Consider the following 20,337-nt stretch of genomic DNA (forward strand, 5'->3'; position numbering starts at 1 on the left):
TCTTTTCCGCTGAGGGTATTATAATTTTGAACCACAGCGAGTCAGCAATTATCTATGATATGTATAATATAATATTATAAAATGGATTTATCGAGCCAATAAAAAACACTTTATTGATCCGCAGCGAACGGTCTTAAGGCCTTTTTGATATTTTTTATTCCACCTTTGATTTCTTCGTAAATATAATATATACAAATATCAATATTGAGTACCTTCAAGCTGCGTGTTTAGCATCATGACCGCCGCGAATAGTCTCGTATTAAAAAAAAAAAAAAAAAATACTTTTGCACCGCCACTGCAGATCTCCCTCGTGGTATATTATACATACAGGTAATATAATATACCTCACGTGTCTTATTTGTAAATACCTACGTAAATATTTTACATGCATTCACCGTTAGGTTCTTTGTATATTATTCAGTGAAGCCAAGTGTGATAAGGTTGTAGCAGTATTATCGAGCAATCGCGGGTCTGCTATGTAAAGATTACCTATTTATAGTTGATCAAAGTTAAAATAAGCTTAATTTTTAACATAATTAAGTTTTTTTATACTTTTATAGCACGACAAACTAAAAAAAAATGTATGAATACAAGGTGATTCAAAAAGAATGTCACATTTTTGAAAATTGAGATCCCCGCAAAGTAGAAACGGAGAGCTAATGGTTACCAGTTCAAGCGACTTTTTCTTATGTTTTGTTTAGTTACTGAGAGATATCCCTAGGAATGTTCTTATCAAGTAACCTCGACGTTTCGGCTTGTTTATTTATTTAAGTTCGAGATAAGATGACAACTACTCGACTATCGAGTTGATGTCGCGCTGTAGCTCAAATGTCTTAAGAGAGTCACATTGAGCATTTGTGAATATATACTGATTAGTGATTAAAGACAACTTTATTGTGTACTTTTTATGTTAACTAATATTGTCTAAAGTTCCATAGGTATTTTTCAATAAATACGGATTTTCAAAGACATGTTATTCTTTTTAATCGACCTGTATGTATACAACTTATCAATACCTACACAAAAAATCACATCATTCCATCGTAAAGATGTTAACCGTAATTAGTATTAGCGAACCGAGAGATTATCAGTTCTACCGTTTTCAAAATAACGACTAAAGACCAACATAAGAAATTCGACAACTTCTGAATTCGGTGACATTACTAACCGAATACTGAACACACGACGAGTGACGACACTCTCCCCACTTTGACAACCAGTTGTACCAGAACCAGAGTAATGACTATTCGAAAATCTATCATACATTTTCTGTAATTGGCTCCCTATAATTTGATTATACTATACTATAATTTTATTATAAACAGATTGGCTTCTAAGTTCTAACTAAATGTTCATACATAAATACATAATATAGTGCAGTACCCGTATATAAATACGTCATACGACATACCATGGCCACTAAACCACCTAACGGTTGATAATACTACTAGGTATATAAAAATAAACTATAAAGTAGGTACTACCCATAGAAATTATACATAATAATATTTTATAGAAAATACAACTTATAGCTTTGCTGTCCGGTCTCGGTAAAACGATTGTGATATTATCGACGAGTATCGTATTATATGATTACACTCGTAATACGCGATCTGCACACGCAACGCGACCATAATACACCATGACACGTGTGTGTAAACAACGGTTCAAAGTCGCGCGGATAAGTCCGGTCCTTACAACAACAACAATATTGAATGCGATCGCGTGTAAGTACACTGCTTACAATATAATTAGCACGTCCTGGACGTCCTGCAGCCCACGCCCCGCGGTACCCATATATAGGTACCTCTTGGAGCATCGTCGCGAAACCGGATAAGTGTCGCGTGTACGACGCGACGTTTCGCCTGGAACGGGTGTACCGCAAATCCTATAATACTTACATTATATAGCTATTAAAATATAATAAAATAAATAAACAAGAGTGGTACATTATTAAATATTGTTTTTACTATTTTTCAATTATTTACTATTAAATTTAACTGTTGAATATTTATAAATTTCTTTAAAATATTTTAAAATAAGACTACAAAAATTATTGAGATTTTTTTTTCTAGCGAATGATCGTATCAATCTGGTTTTAGATTGACTGGACTACACTACAAAAACGATATCTTGTACAATATCTATTGAGTTACTGTTAACCGATCACAACTTGAATCATTCAAACTTATTTGCTTTTAATACAAAGTTGGTACCTACTCAGATTTCAGCTTCGAAATGGAAGAAAGAGCGATGTGGCAACTGTTGGAGAAACTGCAGACTTGGGCCAAAAATGAAGACTGTAGATACAAGGTACTAGGTAGTTTCACATCCGAGATTTAACACAGGGATATCTAAATTAAACCCGAATTGATTGTTATACCTAAGAGACCCAGGAAAATGGATTTAGTTTTATAACTGCTACTACTAACCTCCTAATGCCTATTTATTTTATTATAACTTAAAACTTTATTTTATATAATAGTAGGTACCTAATAATAAACAATTTATTTTCTAAAAATCATATAATACCTCCTCTCCCGAGTACATTTCTAATTACGCTACTGATCATAGAGCGATCAATCATACAACATTACAATAATATAATAAAAAATAAAATAAAAGTTAAAATAGTTAGTAAATATAACTTTATTTATTTATTAGTTTATTAGTTTTTATATTTTACATATTTTTAATAGTTGGAATATTTATAACCGTCGTCAGTTCATGTTTCCGGTCCGATCAATAAAACCGGTGCTTTTCTTTACGTCATACAATTGTAAATAATACACCAACTCCGGATTTAGTTCGTAAATTCAAAATTGAAATTTGTTGGTACGATATCTATCTCGGTAGAAGCCAGTAGGTAAATTACACACTTAGTTTTAGTCTTACGTGAACGGACGTCGACCCTGACGCAAATCTCACAGCCTTTGTGGTATTTCTAGTACCTACCTAGTCAACAGTTGTCAGTGGGGTATAGCTTAGCCGCTTAGGGGATGTTTTTCCGATTTTTCCGATTCTTAAACGATTTACCGCATTTTTTTTTAGCAGCACCACCCATTTCTTTTTTATTATGACACATATTTTCCATATTAAAATATTAATGTGAACACAAGTAATATAATATTTTTATAATATATTTTAGATTCTGAACAGAGTATTTTTTTTTAAATATGTTTTTTTTGTGTGTGTGTGTCTGCTTACAGCATATCTAGTCGAAATAATGCTTCAATTTCAAACTTTGGGGGTGGTTTCAAATGGAAAAGTGAATATCTTTGATGGATTATAGAAGTCAAAAGTAAACATTTTCCAACAGTTTTCAAAAAAATCTAGAAAAACAAAAAAAAAAATACGGAAAAACGGGAATTATTACGCGAAACCAGTTTTCGACCAAATCGATTTTTTTATATACTCGTAGTTATAACTCAAAAACTAATGATTTGAAATACTTGAAATTTACACCAAATGTTTATATTAGTGTTATATATATTATACATATACAGTTAAGTTTTCAAAATATTTTTAATTTTATTTATAGTACTAGGTACTGTGGTATACCCGTATTTCAGTATACACGGTATAACCAACTAAGTACGTCTTACCCTCGTATTCGCTAGTTAATGACACTCTCTAAAATAAATTAGAATGGCACTGTTAACTAGTGAGGTACGATGGTGTGCGCTTGTCGATTCTACGCTCCTTTATGGTGGAAAAGACTCGAAGATTACATATACCCGTGGTACGTATATCCCGGCACTGTTTCCTATATAAAGGTAGGAACGCGAGGAAGACTTAAATGATATCCAACTCGGGTTGTTCTGGTCGGAAGTCCGTCGTCGGCGTAACAACTAGGGCATTTTAAATTTGGTTTCAAGTAAGCAGTCCTGAGATGACAGTTCTGAATTATCCTGAAATCAATTAAATAGCATTGTCGTACATCCTAAATATCAATGCAACTTAATATAATTATAAAGAAAATTAAAAATTGTTATCATAAAATATTTTTTTATCTTGTGAAATACTACATTTACTCTTGTTGGTTAGGAAATGAAAAAACTTAATACTTTTTTCAACACATATGTAAAGCATAAGATACTTTATATTATGTTTTAAATGAAGATAGGTAGGTATTTATAAATACATTTAGAATGCTATTTAATAATATTAGTTATTCTTATGGGTAAATATTTCATTCAATAATAACATTTAGAGCTTTAATTATTATGCTTACCTGACTAAATATGTAGGACGCCACACGCGCATGTGTTGTCTACTTGTCTCCGTCTTACATAAACTCAACACAACAAATTTTGGTTCAGTGGAATCAATTTTATGCTATTAGCTTTAATAATAGAATAAGTTTACCTATTATCAAACTTAAAGATAAGAATATTATCTAGGTCATGTCATAGGCATTTATTGATATTTTAATTTTGAATCGAGTTAAGAGCATTTTGAAGTTTATAAATATTTTACATAACTATAACTCACTTAAAAATTAAAGTACCAATAAAAGTGTAAATAGATAATATTATTATTTATTACCTTCAAGTTTAACAATAGATCAATTAACTCTACTATTAAAGCTAACAGCATAAACTTGATTCTCCTGAACGAAAATTTGGTATGTTGTATGCAGTGACGTATTTAGGGGGGCCAGGGGGGCTTTAGCCACGGCGGTAAATTTTGAAGAGCATTTTAATACAATACGGCACTTAGGTCAATTCGGTGATAAAAAAAAGTAATGGCACTCAGATAACCTGGGGTGCAAAATTCTTAAATGCGTCTCTGGTTGTATCATTGTATGTATATGTAAGACAAGACAACACGTCATGCGGGTTTGGCAACCTCTTAAGCTAGCACAATAAAAATATCAATATTGTGGTTCCTCGCCAACATTTAGCGTAAAAATGAAATAAGATTAAATAGTCGATACTTACCAACTTATTCAGCGTAGGAAACAATTGTTGTAAGTCCCTAAAACACGTATAATATGAATACATGTTAAGTGGTATTAAGACTAAAACATTCAAAAGTATACATACCATTTTACATACCTACCTATTTTTTGTGAAATACTTGGCATTTCAGGAGTCTTCAAAACAATTCCACGTTTTAAAACCAAAACCAACACATGATGAGGGACATTCAGTTAATCAAGAGGGCATGCCGAAATCCATTCCACAGATTCAACAAATGGCTCCTGCTACTGATTATGTGAATTTTCAAGCAGACTCACAACATCAACAAACTGTTGAATCACCTTCGACTTCTGCATCCTTGGAAACTAATCAATTGTCAACTGAAGAGCCCATAAATGTGATTAATGATGTTGATCCTAATTTTGATAAAATGTCTTGGTGAATAAATAAAATGATTAAGAATTTTTCAAATGATTCTGGAATGAATATTAAATGGGCTGAAAAGTAAGTTATTAAGTATCTATATTTGAATCATGTTAATCACAACATTAAAAGTTGATGTATTGTTATTTGTTAGACGTAGTTTGAGATTTCTTCATCTGATATTTAAATATTTTACAATTTGATAACAATATAATATAAAATTTACCTCAATAATTCTTTTTGAAATTGTTAAACCTATAAATAAGCTTTTTGTGTTTTTATATGTCGTTTATTAAATTGTTTTTTACAGATGTTTAGAAGAGAATGAATGGGATTATACTGAAGCTTGTAACTGTTTTTATTATATGAAAAGAGAAATTCCACGTCAAGCTTTCATACATGAACCATTATTATGAATTTATATTTGTAATTAATTACATTTATTTAATAAAATGATATACTAAAATACTGAATAACTTATCTATTTGCCAATACAATTAATGTATTACATAGGTACATAAATACATGTTTTTAAAATTATGTTGAAAATGTGTATAAGGTTCTGCACATATAATCGAACAATCAACATTCAATTACAGTAATTATGTACGCATATTTTTTTTAATTTAAAGAAATTCAATGAGTCATAATTTTCTATCCATAATTAGGTTAAATATATCAATACAATTAAAAAAAAAAATTTTGAATTTGTACCTACTAGTATACATGGCCGCATCAAATTTTTACGAGATTTATAAATTTATAATTATTATGGTTGCTGCTCGAAAAAAGTATTTTAATCTTTTTTAATAAACAGAACGATAATATATTTTAGCAACTTTAACTTAAGATTTTTAAGTTAGGAATGTAAATGGTATGTAATAAGATTAAAGTTGCGAAATTTCTTTTATCGTTTTCGTTTGTTGTAACACGATTAAGATATCGCCGTAACGACTAACGGCCATAGATAATATATAATAATATTATCTATGCTAACGGCACACTAACATTGTCATAAATTCATGTCATAACTCATAATATATTATGTACCTAGTTAATATTATGTATTATGTGTATCATTCAGCGCGCATGAGGTAATTATTATTTACGGTATGGGTACCTATTAAATATTACACTTTTTTTCCAATTATTAACTAATCCTAATTTTTCGAATGCTATCTTACCGCAAATTTGGAATAGGTTTCCAGCGGTACCCAAAGTGTACGCCGCGCAGCTCAAGAATTTTATAGACAAATAAACTTCGCCGATTATGACCATATACTAAGTCACGCTATGGTTTGGAGAAGGGCGTCCTGAATAAAAACCTTAGTTTCAAAGGCATGACGTGTCGTTAAAGTTTGGGAACCGCTGTTATGTACAATATACTACATGCGACAATATTTAAAAAAAAATACAAATTTATACGAGTACCCAACTAATATAATATGTTAAAACTTGTAATACTAGCTTAGATACCTACCTACTTAATGATAATTTATAGTTCGGCTTTCAAAATATATCTTTGAATTCTGATACAACTAAGTACCTATCTAATAGACTATTTTGAATTTAGGTAAATAAACACACACGCAAAAAAAAAACCAAGAATAATTTTTTTTAACTCTTTCACTATTTCCATATCATCTATACTCTCTGTTCTGAGAAATGAAAACAAGTTTTGTGAATGTCACCCGACAAATACGGCAATGCTAAGCCCACTCATATCAAATCCAAAGGTGTTGGTAACCAATAATCCTGTTTAGACTTCTTCGGTTTTGTTAGTTTAGGTTAGTAATTAGTAGATTATCAAATGGATTGATGGACTGAAATACTAAATGTTCATTTTTGAAAAATGCATAGCTGCATTCCTACAAAATTGTACCTAACTGTTTCCTTTATTTTTTGAAAGTTGCTTTTTTTAACTTTTAATACTATCAATACTATAGTTAAGCAATAATTAATACATTTGTTGAATATTTCCTATAATATAATGCAAATATGTTTGTAATTGTTTCAACTTGAATACTAGGAAAATTTTTAATGATTTACAAATTAACAACTATAAAGTATATTTCTTTAAACATCATTTTATTATAAAAATACATATATAGTCATAGCTAGTGAAACGGTTTAATTTAAACATACATTTTGCAAAAACAATAAAATAGTGACATTTTTTCAGCTAATACTCTTTACATTTTAATATTTAACATAGGTACAACTGATTTATTTAGGCAATTTAAGTAAAAATTAAATCGGTATTTGGTATAATAGGTTACAACAAAGTTAATATTCTGTAGTCATAGATATATCTATTGCTAAAACATAACATTTTTTTTCTATTTCAAATATTACAAAATTAACTTAAAAAGCCATATAAAGTATGTTTAAAATTAATAAAATAATAAGGATGCTTAAAGCTGGTAAAATGTATACATACTAAAAAACATACAATTGCCAATTTTTGGTAAACATTTCATTTATAAAATAATTACATTTTTAAAATCAAATCATTAATAATAATAATAATAAGTAATACTAATAATAATAATAATAATAATTTAAGGTGAGAAATGTGTAGGAAAAATAAATTATAAACATAATAATTAATAAAAGGTGAGTTACAATTAATACTTAATTAAAAATGGAGAACCCCATTGGGAAACAGTCAAAACAATTAACTAAGAAGACTAGTAATTAACCAGTAACATTTTCTTAAAACCGCAGTTAAACAATTGTTAATTAATTGCATTTTATTTTCATTTAAGTTCTCGCCAAATTATTAAAAAAAAAAAGTATTCTAGGAACCGTGGAATAAAATTTGAATCATTGTTTATTCATGTGTTTCAAACTTTTAATCCATAATAGACAAACAATAATAAATCTGATCATCACAGACAGAAAAACTTTTTAATATATTAATGACTAGAATTTAAAAAAAAAATAAATTTAAGATCAAATTGAAATGGCAAAAACAAGTCACTTTTGAACACTGGATTAGTATGGTTTAAATTTTATGAGTCAATTAAAATTGACTTAAAAATTAGAAATATTCAAATAACTATTTAAACAAATTTAAATTTAGTCAATATGTTTTTAGTGTAATTTTAATCATTTTAAACATAAATTGATAACTAAACTGTAAAAAAAAAAGGAAACCACCATTTAATTACATTTTGAAGATAACAATTAACCTATTTTAAAATAATGTGATTCAAATTTTTGATTATCATATATCACATTATACATTAGCACATACCACCCATTATGCTATTATGAAAACATTATATATTTGGCGAAAAAAAAAAAATTTAAAAAGAACAGTTATAAATTGTTTTAAGTAGCCAATCATTATATAAAAAAAATCACATTTTTAATATTTACCTATCACATTATCAAACTAAAAAAGAACATTCCTAAACATTGATATACACAACAAAACTATATTTAAATATTTTACAACAAAACTCGCGAGGAATTAGAGGAACCAAAACAGGAGGATAATGCCCAAGAGCTAAAGGTATCAAAATGTATTACAATTTAATGAATAAATTAAGTGCATAGTATAAACGTATCAAAAATTGTTAATTTATATTATTATCATTCACAAGCACATTAGCTTTTCTAAAAATTGTTGTATTTAATACGTATAGTTAAAACGATTATATAATTTTTGAAACTGTGTTAATTGAAATTGACTCGGAAAAATGTAATACAGAACAACTGAATCAAGTACTGGTTGAAATTGTAACAAGAGAATTTGAACTTGATTGTGGTATAATATTAGGGAAAAGGGTGTTAACATACAAAATTGTAAACTGAAAATAGTTATTACATAGTTAAATTTCTCATACAAAATATTTCGACTTAGCAATGATTAATGCTACACTCTATACCAAAATACAATCAAGTTAATACAAGTTATATTACCTATTATATTACTCTGATCATAATTTACATACCAGTCCTCAATATCCTAAATTGTAGTACAAAGAATGCAGACCTAAAGCTTTTTTATGTTTCCTGAACTAACTCTAAGGAAGCTCACGATAATTTTATGCCACAGTAAATGACATGCTCACTAGTACATAATAATTTTAAACGTGTAAAAATAGGACTTAATTATTAATAATTAATAGTAGTCCTGTTTAGACTAAATAAATAATAATAAACAAAATAAATACTTAATATCACAATTATGTAGAACATGTAAAATACTTATTGATTAGACAAACATATTGGCGACTTATTCTGTAGACGTAGATCCATGACTGCAAACAGATTGAGAACTGTGGGAAGATTTACGACCACTGATCTCTAAATGTGCGGCTGGGACCCAACCTTCAGTTTTAGAACCTAAAGAAAATAATATTTATAATATATTCTTATATAAGTAAAAACTTTAAAGATTATTTTAATTAATCATTTGACACTTACCATGAACTTTGACATACCACCAACTACTCGAACCAGCTTTTAGAAGATCTACTTTATCACCTCTTTTTAATGTAGCATCTGTTGGCCGAAGTGCATTATAATCAGCTAATGATATATAACTATCAGCCTGGAAAGAAGTTATAAGAATTACATTGTAAAAATAATTTTTTTCAATTAACTTACTATTTTTTGTTTAATTGTCCCATCAAGGGATTCGTCATCAGTCAAACTATAGTCAGATGAATCATCATCAGTTGTTTCATGATGACTTAGTGGGCGTCTATTACGGTTAGACCCGTTTTCACTTTGGTTATCCAAGGAATGTGTTTGACGTAAGTTTCTGTATACATTTATGATAATGTAATACTTAGTAGATACATAATATTCAGTATACAATAATAATAAAAACAAAAACAAAAAACTTACACATGTTTTCCAAAAGTACTTATATACTGCTTAATTTTTTCTCCTTTCAATTCAGCTAATTGTTCAAGTAATACACGTTTAATTTCAGAAACCCATTGTTGTTTTTGCTGTAAATTTGATGCTTGAATTGTATAAACTTCTTGGCGCCCTTCTAACCATACTTCAAATTTGCATAAATCTCCTTTGACAGTTTCTGTTAGCCCTATGTGTGACATCTATAAAAATAGGATATTATAAAACTATTTATATTCTAGATATGTTTAAAAAAAAAATTAACTCACCCTTAAATATTTCTTGTAATGATACATTGGTTTATTATCTTTAGAGACCTTTTTACATAATAGTAATCCCTGCTGATAGAGAAAAATTTGACGCCTCATTGGTTTAAGTCTTAATTCTTTCAATAAATCTTTCTTGTTTTCAACCCACAAAGAGAATGATCCTTGCAAAAGTAAACCGCCCAAATCATTCCAATCACCCTATGTATAACAAAAAATATTTTAGTTCTTCATATTTTATTTTAGTAGTTTTAATTCAAACTCTGCCAAGATGAATTTTAACTTACATAAAACCCAGTTATGCCAATTTGATGCATATTGTCATTAACATTATTAAGAACAAGTAACATACAATCTAGAGCTTTTTGCAACTTGGTAATACAATTTTGATTTTTTTCATTGTGCAACAGTTCCTAAAAATAAATTACAGTTGAAGAATTTTTGCAACAATTTTGTTATTTTATCAAAACTACTTTTAATAAAAGTTGATATTTAGTAATCCTTTGCATAGGCAAAAGTAAATATGCACCAAGAGGCAAACGGTGTCCAAGCTTTTCTTGACATGCTTTAAAAAAAGGATTATCTTCACCAACTGTTTCTCTTAATTCTTCAGACCTTGTTAGATTAACACAATAGTAAGTATAAAGCTGAAGAAGTTTCTCCCTCTGAAATCAATAAATAATATAATTAAAAATATACATGAATGTGATATGAATAACTGAACAATTATTACATTATCTGTAAAGCAGACAGCGACAGATTCAATACTCGATGAACTTTCAAGAGCCGGTAAAAAAAATTGATTGTGAAAGCTATGGATACTTTCAAGATTTCCAAAAAGAACTTCACTTTTTCCCTTTAAACTTACAGGTATTAAATTTTTCATATCTGGAAATTCCATCTGATCTTTGTATCCCTTAAAAAATAAATACCGTTTCATACACAAAAATACGAAAAATTATTATTTATTTTTTAACATACTCTAAGTATAGAGCCTAACTCAGTGGTGTATTGTCGTTCTGTAAATAAAAGTTCAGTGAGAACATGTTTGGTTTTAGTAGCATTATTTTCTTCGTTCTGTACAGCTCTATCACATTCATCTACACCATTTGAAATCTGAAATATCAGTTATGTCAATTATAATTGTTATTCAATAACAATAAACATAATACAAAATATTCAAGTGGGTGGATCCTAGTTATGTCATAAATATTTTTCAGACCACAATTAACCAAAATAAAAATTAAGTGAAATAACAAGAACAAATGGCCCAAAAACTTTAATATTAGAAAATACCAAATTGTATTAAATATGTTAAGAATTAGGGATACTAAACTAATATATGACTATAAGAAAAAATATAACCTCTACATGTTCAACATATGGAATCCAAGTAACAATTAAACAGAGTTCTTCTAATACAAACAGGATAAAAAAAATGATACACCCGACTAATTATATATAAAATCCTAGAACTTCAAATTAAATAATGTATTTTATAAAAGAAGCTAAAGTATAAATATACATAAAGATATACAAAGAACAAATAATGTAAATACCTAGTTAATATGATTAATAATTATATTATATTATATTATATTAATTTACCATTTGATATATAAATATAACTTATAAGTATTTATTTAACTTACCTTGGTCATATTAGCTAAATTAATAGGAATAGCTGGTTCAGGATTAACAGATAGAATAGGCCGTGGCTTATTAATGTAACGCTTAAGACTTGCCAAACGTTTGTCACACATGGTAGTAACGTCATCAAGTCTTTGAAGGACTTGTGTGACTATAGGTTTAGTTTCAGGTGTTATGGTATCTTCAAATAAGGAGTAAAATTCTCTGGGACTCTCTACTTTTAAGTGATGGGCACTACTCATGAACTCTTCCAATTCTGCAAGTGATTGTTCAGCACTAATACATTTTTCAGCTGGTTCTGAGCCCAAAAGCATAACACCTTTAGCACACCATTCACTAGCCTATGGTTGAAAAAATTAACTTAAAACTTTTAATATCAATATTAAAAATTAAAGTGCTTTAAAATACATCAATGTTGTTCAAGATATTATTGATTTAGATATATTTATTATTATTTAATTAAAATGTACAATTGATTTATTAGATTTGGGAAGGTACATAGAATATATTATGTTCTTTTACAAAAAAACTTTTAGAAATTTAATTAGAATTACTATGAACATTTTTATCAGATAGGATTTTTCCAATAGTTTATGTTTTATTTCAGTCACACTTTATAGCTTCAAGGTTGATGTTATGAAAATAATGAGGATTAAAATTGTGTTTTGATACATAAAAAAGCTATTATGAATAAATTATATTTAAATTAATAAAAAATAAAACATATATTATAAGTTATAGACTAATGAACAACTTTAATAAGCATTTTAGATAATATTATACATTGCTATTTGTATTTTTTTTCATTTTATAGTTAGTAGTTATACTACATTTTTACATCTAATTCAAATATAAAATAATAGATAATATAAGTCTATTAAATTTAATACATACCTTTTGAATCCTAGCCTGTAATTCACAGCTTTTATTTAGAGTTTGCAATCGTTTATCTAAACGATCATTTAATGTTTGAAGGAGACGTTGAACTTCATCACATTTTGGTTGAATACTTTCCAATACAATATACCGTTTGGAAGCTAATAATTGTCCACCACAATTTAATAAATCTTCACTCAGTTTTATTTTTTCCTAAAATTAATATTTTTAATTATTAAATAAGGACTAAAATTAATTAAAATATTAATCCAGTTTCAAAAAGAATATTTGCTAACAAAAGATATAACTTTTTAATAATAAATGTTCAATTGAATGTTAACTGTCATTTACACCTTACGGTCATTTTTTTCCTGACTAGAAATTCAAGTACAGTCAAATTATTTTTTTTTATGTCAACATCACAAAAATATAACATAGGTTAGTAAATATATTTTTAATCCTAAGCAGAAAAATGATTTTAAACTATAAGATATAAAAAAAAAAAAAAAAATAGACATAATGTTTTAAGTACATTTGGATGTATTTTGTGGTACCTCATTAACACCTGACTGTTAGTGGAAGATCAGTAACCTCTAATATAAATTTTTGTTCTGACGCTGTCATTAAATTAATATCTTACATTTTCAATAACCACGGCTCATTAAATATATTTAAAATCTATAAAATGTTGTGTTTCTTTTTACCATTCTAGAAATCATATTCTATTCTCTTCCATATTCCTCCTTATGGTCATTGGTCATAAACATTCTTTGTATCATATTCTTAGTCCCATTAAATATTACCTGTCTTTTTCAAAGGATTTAATTTTGGTATTAATGTACTTTATTTGCTCTTTGACATTAACAGAATCTAATAATTTTGGTATATACTAAGAAGACTACCACTTGGCTTTAATAATATAACTGATATTAATAGTCAGTCATACACTGTGCAAAATATTCTTCCATGAAATAAATTATGATTTAAAGAATAAAATACATACACGACTGGATGTCTGAAATGTAACCAAGTCTTCAAGTAATACTTCAACTCGTTCAACAGAATCACCAACATCAGTCATTTCAGATAGAATTTTCAAATTTTCATTTAATGAACTCTAAATATAAAATATAAAAATACAGTTGTAAATAATTTAGTAGAAATAGTTCTTAATTAAATTATATTCATATTTAATTTTAATCAAACAAAAAGCTTCTAAATAGCAGATATCAAAGTTAATGTAAGAAGGGTCTTTAATTTACTACATTTGTACAAAAATAAAAACAAACTAGTCTGTTATAAGAAAATATCCGTCAATAAAAATTTACTAATTTAAATTATAATTATTAATTACATACTTGTACAATATTAAAATTTTCTTCAAATGCCCTCAATGAATGGCATTGCTTTAGTCTTCCAGAAAATTGTTCCCAAAAATCATCAAAAACTTTTTCTGTTTCTTCCATTTGCACCAATAATCTATTAAAAATAAATAGTAAATTATATTTTAATTAGAATTTATAATAAATATACATAAATAAGTAATACAAATAAGTACAAAATAACTCTCTTAAGAAAATGTCATACATTACACAATATAACAAATTTATGTTCAACAAAACTAATAATTGATGATAGCTTTAATATAATAGTTATTTAACCTATAATCAAATTTAATACTAAAACATTATTTGTGTTTGCATGTTGGAATTTTATTTTCATTTGTATTTAGGTTATGTATTAGTAAAATAGATAATAATACACCTTAAAAATGCTGATATGATAAAAAGAAAAATTTGAATATTGTATAAAAATAAATGTAAGACCACAGATAATGTTCTTAATTCAATTTTTATAATAGATCGATTCAATCATATTCAAAGCTAACACAAGATTGATTCATTTGAACACAAATTTGCTATGATGTACATGGGTAAGAGAAAGAAAATAAATAATGAAGCTTAAAGTTAAAAAAAGCTATTGTGTCAATTAATTAAATAAATTGAGTTATAAATTGTTGTGGTAAACATATAATATAATCACAAGTTTATTAATAACTTCTAATTACTAATAAACAAATTGGTGAAAAATTCACTTCTTTAATGATAATGATAACAAAAAAAAAAAAAAAATAAGAAAACATTTTTAATTTTTTATGTCATTAAAAAAAATACAAATATAAAATTTAAAACAGTATAATAGAATATCAAAATATTAGCCGAAATTTTAAGAATATAATTATAATGTTTTGATACAGAATGCTTTTTTAGTTGGTAAATAACAATTTTTATTAATAAAAAACAAAGATAATTTTAAATATCAATGATACATCTGAAAATAAATTTGAAGTGTCTTATTCTACATTAATTGTTTTACATATTTAAGCTATAAAATATGAATTTAATTAAATTATACTGCCATAATCAAATAAAATAATTAATAACTTATTTTATTTAGAACATATGCAGTACAAACAATTGTTGATTTCAAATTCATTTTAGAAAAATAATAATTGCTTAAATCTCTAGTAAAAATTAAATAAATAGAAGATTTTAAAAACCTTAAATAACAATAGACAGATTTATAGGTGGGTATAGGAGATAAGAAATAAATAACATTAAAATATACGTGCAAACAGAAAAGAAAATTATGTAATGGAATAAATATTATAAAACAAGGCACACTATTGTTAGTTAAGTTATTTATTATTTTAACTTCAGTTTTATGTAATTCAAATAACATCTTTAATTACTAAGTATTGTATTCTCAAAATGTACTATTCATTAATTTCAAAAAAAGTAGAATAAACTCTATTTGTAAATTTTAGGGAACGAAGTATAATTAAATTACCTTTCTAATGCAGCAACATTAGTAACTGTTGATGGTATTGTACCATGGTATGTGTCAGTATCTTGTTTGAAATCAATTAACAAAGTTTCACCTTTTTTAACAGCTTCTGCAAAACATTTTTTTAATCTTCCATATTCAACTGCATGACAACATAATAAATCGGCACATTGTTCTTTAGTGTCTGGCAAATCAATTGTATCATTTGCTAATCGTTCAGTGAATTCATTTAACATTAAAGAAACCTCATTGGTTTCATTTGAAAAATTTTCTAAAGCCTTAAAAAAAAATATTGATTTTTAAAAAAATGTTCATTGCACAGTTTATAATATTAACAAAATGTATAATACAAAAAGATTTAGTTTATTTTTTATATATTAAATTACCATTCTTTGTTGTATCCAGTGCTGATGAAAATACGGCAAAGTGCCACTAAGGTCAATGGTAAGTTCAGTATTATCTACATACTCATGTAATTCTTCAACGACATTGCAGATAACGACTTTAAACTTAAATTCTTCTTTAAAAAACTTATTGCTCACTTCTGATATAGCTTTTTGTAAAAAGCCATTTGGCCTAATCACATAAACTATATGTATAAGCCCAGGGAAAAATTCCTGTCAAAATGTTCAACAAAACATTAGGTATATATTATATAATCAATCTTATAGATTTTTTTTTTATATTAAATCAATATTTTAAATTAATTTTAGATTGTGAAGTTATATTTTAGATAAAATTCTAATAGTAAGTTTCTTACAACCATATAATTGTTTAAATTCTTATTATAAGACATTAAATTTAGTCTTAAAGAACACATATAATAAGACAACTATTTATCAGAGATAAAGATACATTAAAACTTGAATGAGTGTAGGAATATAAATAAAATTGTACACATTTTGAACTAAGTGGGGAGAATTACTATAATACCATCCCACTTGGATGCTAAAAATATCAAATTTTACATTAGTTGTTTTTATACAGTGAATTGGCAAGATCAGTTAGATACTTAATCATACATTCATACTTATAGCTGATCTTGTTTTTTATCTATACTTCTTATTTTATTTTTAATAGTTTTTATATAAATATTAACTAAATACATATATATATATATTAAATTTTTTTAAATCGAATAATATTAAAAAAAAAAAAATGAAAAATAAGTGAAAATACAAGTAATATTAGCATTTTATTTATTTTTTTATGATTTAAAATAAGTGTATATACTAATGATTAATGAATAATTAAATAAAAATAAATATATCCATTGTTGATATCTTTAGATTGATATAAACAAAATAAATTATTTTAAATATTTAATTTTATTAAAAAAGTATGAAACTTTAAATAAATATTATAAAACTAAAACAATTATGCAAATTATTATTAAAGAATTCTGATATTATTTTAATATAACGTAAACATGAATTGATTTAATTTCATTACATAACATTTAATAATAATTAAGTCTTGAAAATAATCACAAGTGAGGCTAGGAATCTAAAGGTATTGTTTATCGGTAATTGTATATGTATTAAAAATTATGTCATACATATTTAATATATTACTGTTTTTAAAACATATATGATGAAAATGTTATGGATTTAGTGTAATGTACTAATATAATAATACAATCAAGTATATTTTACAAAAATCTACATTATTTTTTTGGAACTCACAGTTCATTTCTCTTTTTTGGTATACAAATTGTTATACATGCATCATAGTATATTAGTGTATTAAATTTGCTAATTTTAAATTAACTTAATTGTATATGCTTAAGTGTAAATGAACAGTTATTTTTATTGCATGCTCAAAGATATGCTATTAATCTATACTTGAGGATAGTTTTGAATTTAAATATTCTTCTTTGACGTTAATGAATTAGTTATAGAATTATCGATATATAGTGATAAGTGATAACTCATACTTAAATTTGCATACAAATATAATAATATTATTAAAAATACTAAAGAAATACCTAATTATGGTTTTTACGTTATTATATTTGCTATTAAATGATATTTATTAATATTATTTAGATAATAAATATTTAATATATACCTATAATAATTATTGTCGTCAATATTTTAAAAAATATGTATAAATTAATTTTATTTAACACAACTTTAAATTGCGTCTTATGACTAAAAATATGTAACTAATTGATATATTGATATATTAACTACAAATGTTTCATAATATAATTAAATAACTTTAAACTTACTGCTAAACGTAAGAGAACACATCTAACTGAACTCCATTTGTCATTACGTCTATCAATAACAATAACAAAACCTAAATCGGCTTCCTGCAACCTGAAAACAAAAATGGTAAATTAGTTACCTACATTTTATATATTTTATATTAATAGAACAAAAATACATACGATGGAACTGAAGTAATATAAGATATTAATTTTTCATAGCCTTCCTCAGGCAAATCAACAAAATTGCCACTATCAGGAAATGATATAATAGAATAGCCTTCTCTAGTTTTACCACCTAAAAAAAAAGTTTTATAATAGTAAATACATTACAATTATTAAATTAAATTTACCATTCTGTAAAATATTAAATATATATATTAAAAAAAAAAGAAAAGAATCTTCTAGTAACTAAAAAACATAGGTACTTAAGTATAAATTTAACTTTTTATTGGTAGATATTCAGAAAAGAATCTATGACGTATGCAGAAAGTATCAAATATCTTTTTTCATTCATATTTATATTTACATATTGTTTTTATAATAAAATGTTAAGTTTAAAATTATTTAGTTAATAAAATAATTGTCATATACAGATAAGCTGGTTAACGTTTCATAAAAGAAAATTACTACCTATGCTCTTTTTAAGCACTGAAAATCATAAAGCATCATTTAAGCTAGACTATTACTATGTATGCATTGTAGTAACGTGTACATTGACAAGTTCAATAATGTTTAGAAGTGTAACATGTATACTGACCAGAAATCACAATAAACTGTTGAGCCAACAAATCCAAAACATTATTAATTGAAGGTTTTAGTTCATGCATCGACGACATTCTTCCTGCAAAACGGAACAACTTGTTATTAAACGATAGCTCTCAAAGTCCTCAAAGTTGTTATTGGAATGTTTTTTGATTACAATAGTGATTAGTAAAAACTATAACAGTATATCGTTCACGCAGTTCGGTCATCGTTATTGAGACATAACGGAGATCAGTGATACGTCCACGATAGCCGAGCACACGATTATAATATGAAATCATAGTTGATATTCTGTGAACGGGCGCAATGGAAAACACAATTTGAATTCCAATCACTCTTTTCGACTATTATTATTACCGACATGGACTGTGTGATCGTTTACTTACATGGAATTACAAAACGAGATACCAGTGACTTCGCAGATTACATGGTTGTCGGGAGAAATAGCTAAAACTCAAAATATGCCGTCGATTGGACTATCGGAGTACCGGAAGTTCTAGAATCGACGGACGCGATAAAAAACGATCGCAGAACACACGAAACACGATTCGGACGGTGCTCAATCAATCCAAACGAATGTCGATCCGGTCGCTTTTGCTCGCAGCCGACGAAAAAACTTAAACGATGTGCAATAATACCTTAATACATCAATATCAATACCAGGTAAAAGGTGTAGTTGATGTGATATTAAAAAAAATAAATAATAATATTATTTTATTACTATGTTTCTGTAATCGTAATCACATTACCAATTATTATTATTCATAACACTTCACCGTTTTTGTTATTGTTTTACTTATGGTGCGATGGTCGCCGTATCACAGACCAGTGGGCCGTCCGTACGGGAATATTCCCGTGCACGACTATTATACTTACTGTTATTATAATATTATGTTAACATGGTGTACACAATATCGAACGTTTCGCAACGTTACGTTATGTCGTGCCGTTACAAAGGCCGTGTCCGAAAAATCCGTTGTACCTACCGGTTTTCGCCGACATCCTTTGCAATATGATATTAGGTAATAACATGGCTAAATAACACTATTAAGCCGTGATTAATAAATTATGTTATGATATCGAAATCTGAAGCATTTAATTGTTTGAATGTTTTTTTTTCTATCGTTTTAAATAATGCATGTGGTATAATTTTATAAATATTTTGACACGTTTTGAACTACCAGCTGTATAGTATATTTTATTTATTTTTATTTATTATGCAGGAAAAGGTTTTTTTTTTATCTATGAATGACGGCAAAAATTTTTACCGGATCAAAATTCTTGAAAGTTTAAATTTCAAAATTGAATTTAACACATTTATAAAAGTCGTCGAAATCACGACAATTTACAAACTACTATTTTGGTAGTAAATAAACTACATCTACAATTTTTAAAGCTTAGATTTAAAAGTTAGACGCACATTATTTCGCATACCTACTAGGACTAAAAAAATTATAAAAATTACATTCAGACAAAATGTACATTTTGTTTACATTTT

The 20,337-nt window shown here is 26.7% G+C and overlaps 2 protein-coding genes across 4 annotated transcripts; one reads left to right on the forward strand and one right to left on the reverse strand.

Moving 5' to 3' along the window:
• Window positions 1–2,012: 2,012 nt before the first annotated feature.
• On the forward strand, window positions 2,013–5,816 carry LOC126555056 (uncharacterized). Its single transcript, XM_050210026.1, has 3 exons — window positions 2,013–2,313; window positions 5,095–5,429; window positions 5,659–5,816. Exons 1-2 carry the CDS (start codon window positions 2,239–2,241, stop codon window positions 5,365–5,367), a joined length of 348 nt encoding a protein of 115 aa, XP_050065983.1. The 5' UTR covers window positions 2,013–2,238; the 3' UTR covers window positions 5,368–5,429; window positions 5,659–5,816.
• A 1,599-nt stretch (window positions 5,817–7,415) lies between these two features.
• On the reverse strand, window positions 7,416–19,661 carry LOC114122165 (guanine nucleotide exchange factor DBS-like). 3 transcript variants are annotated; one of them, XM_027984748.2, is made up of 20 exons: window positions 19,561–19,661; window positions 19,226–19,477; window positions 18,835–18,918; window positions 18,258–18,372; window positions 18,096–18,186; window positions 16,249–16,479; window positions 15,866–16,140; window positions 14,374–14,494; window positions 14,019–14,132; window positions 13,034–13,228; window positions 12,142–12,480; window positions 11,471–11,605; window positions 11,223–11,405; window positions 10,963–11,154; window positions 10,777–10,902; window positions 10,493–10,690; window positions 10,212–10,426; window positions 9,969–10,125; window positions 9,786–9,912; window positions 7,416–9,704 (listed from the first exon to the last, which is right to left on the reverse strand). In XM_027984748.2, the coding sequence occupies exons 3-20, from the start codon at window positions 18,911–18,913 to the stop codon at window positions 9,595–9,597; spliced, it is 3,003 nt and encodes a 1,000-aa protein (XP_027840549.2). In that variant the 5' UTR covers window positions 18,914–18,918; window positions 19,226–19,477; window positions 19,561–19,661; the 3' UTR covers window positions 7,416–9,594. The 3 variants fall into 3 exon arrangements, with proteins under 3 accessions (XP_027840549.2, XP_027840551.2, XP_027840550.2); XM_027984750.2 differs by having other exon boundaries at window positions 19,589–19,606; XM_027984749.2 differs by having other exon boundaries at window positions 19,226–19,628.
• Window positions 19,662–20,337: the final 676 nt, after the last annotated feature.

Source organism: Aphis gossypii, chromosome 1, assembly GCF_020184175.1.
Source record: "Aphis gossypii isolate Hap1 chromosome 1, ASM2018417v2, whole genome shotgun sequence".
In the NCBI taxonomy this organism is placed as follows: Eukaryota; Metazoa; Arthropoda; class Insecta; order Hemiptera; family Aphididae; genus Aphis; species Aphis gossypii.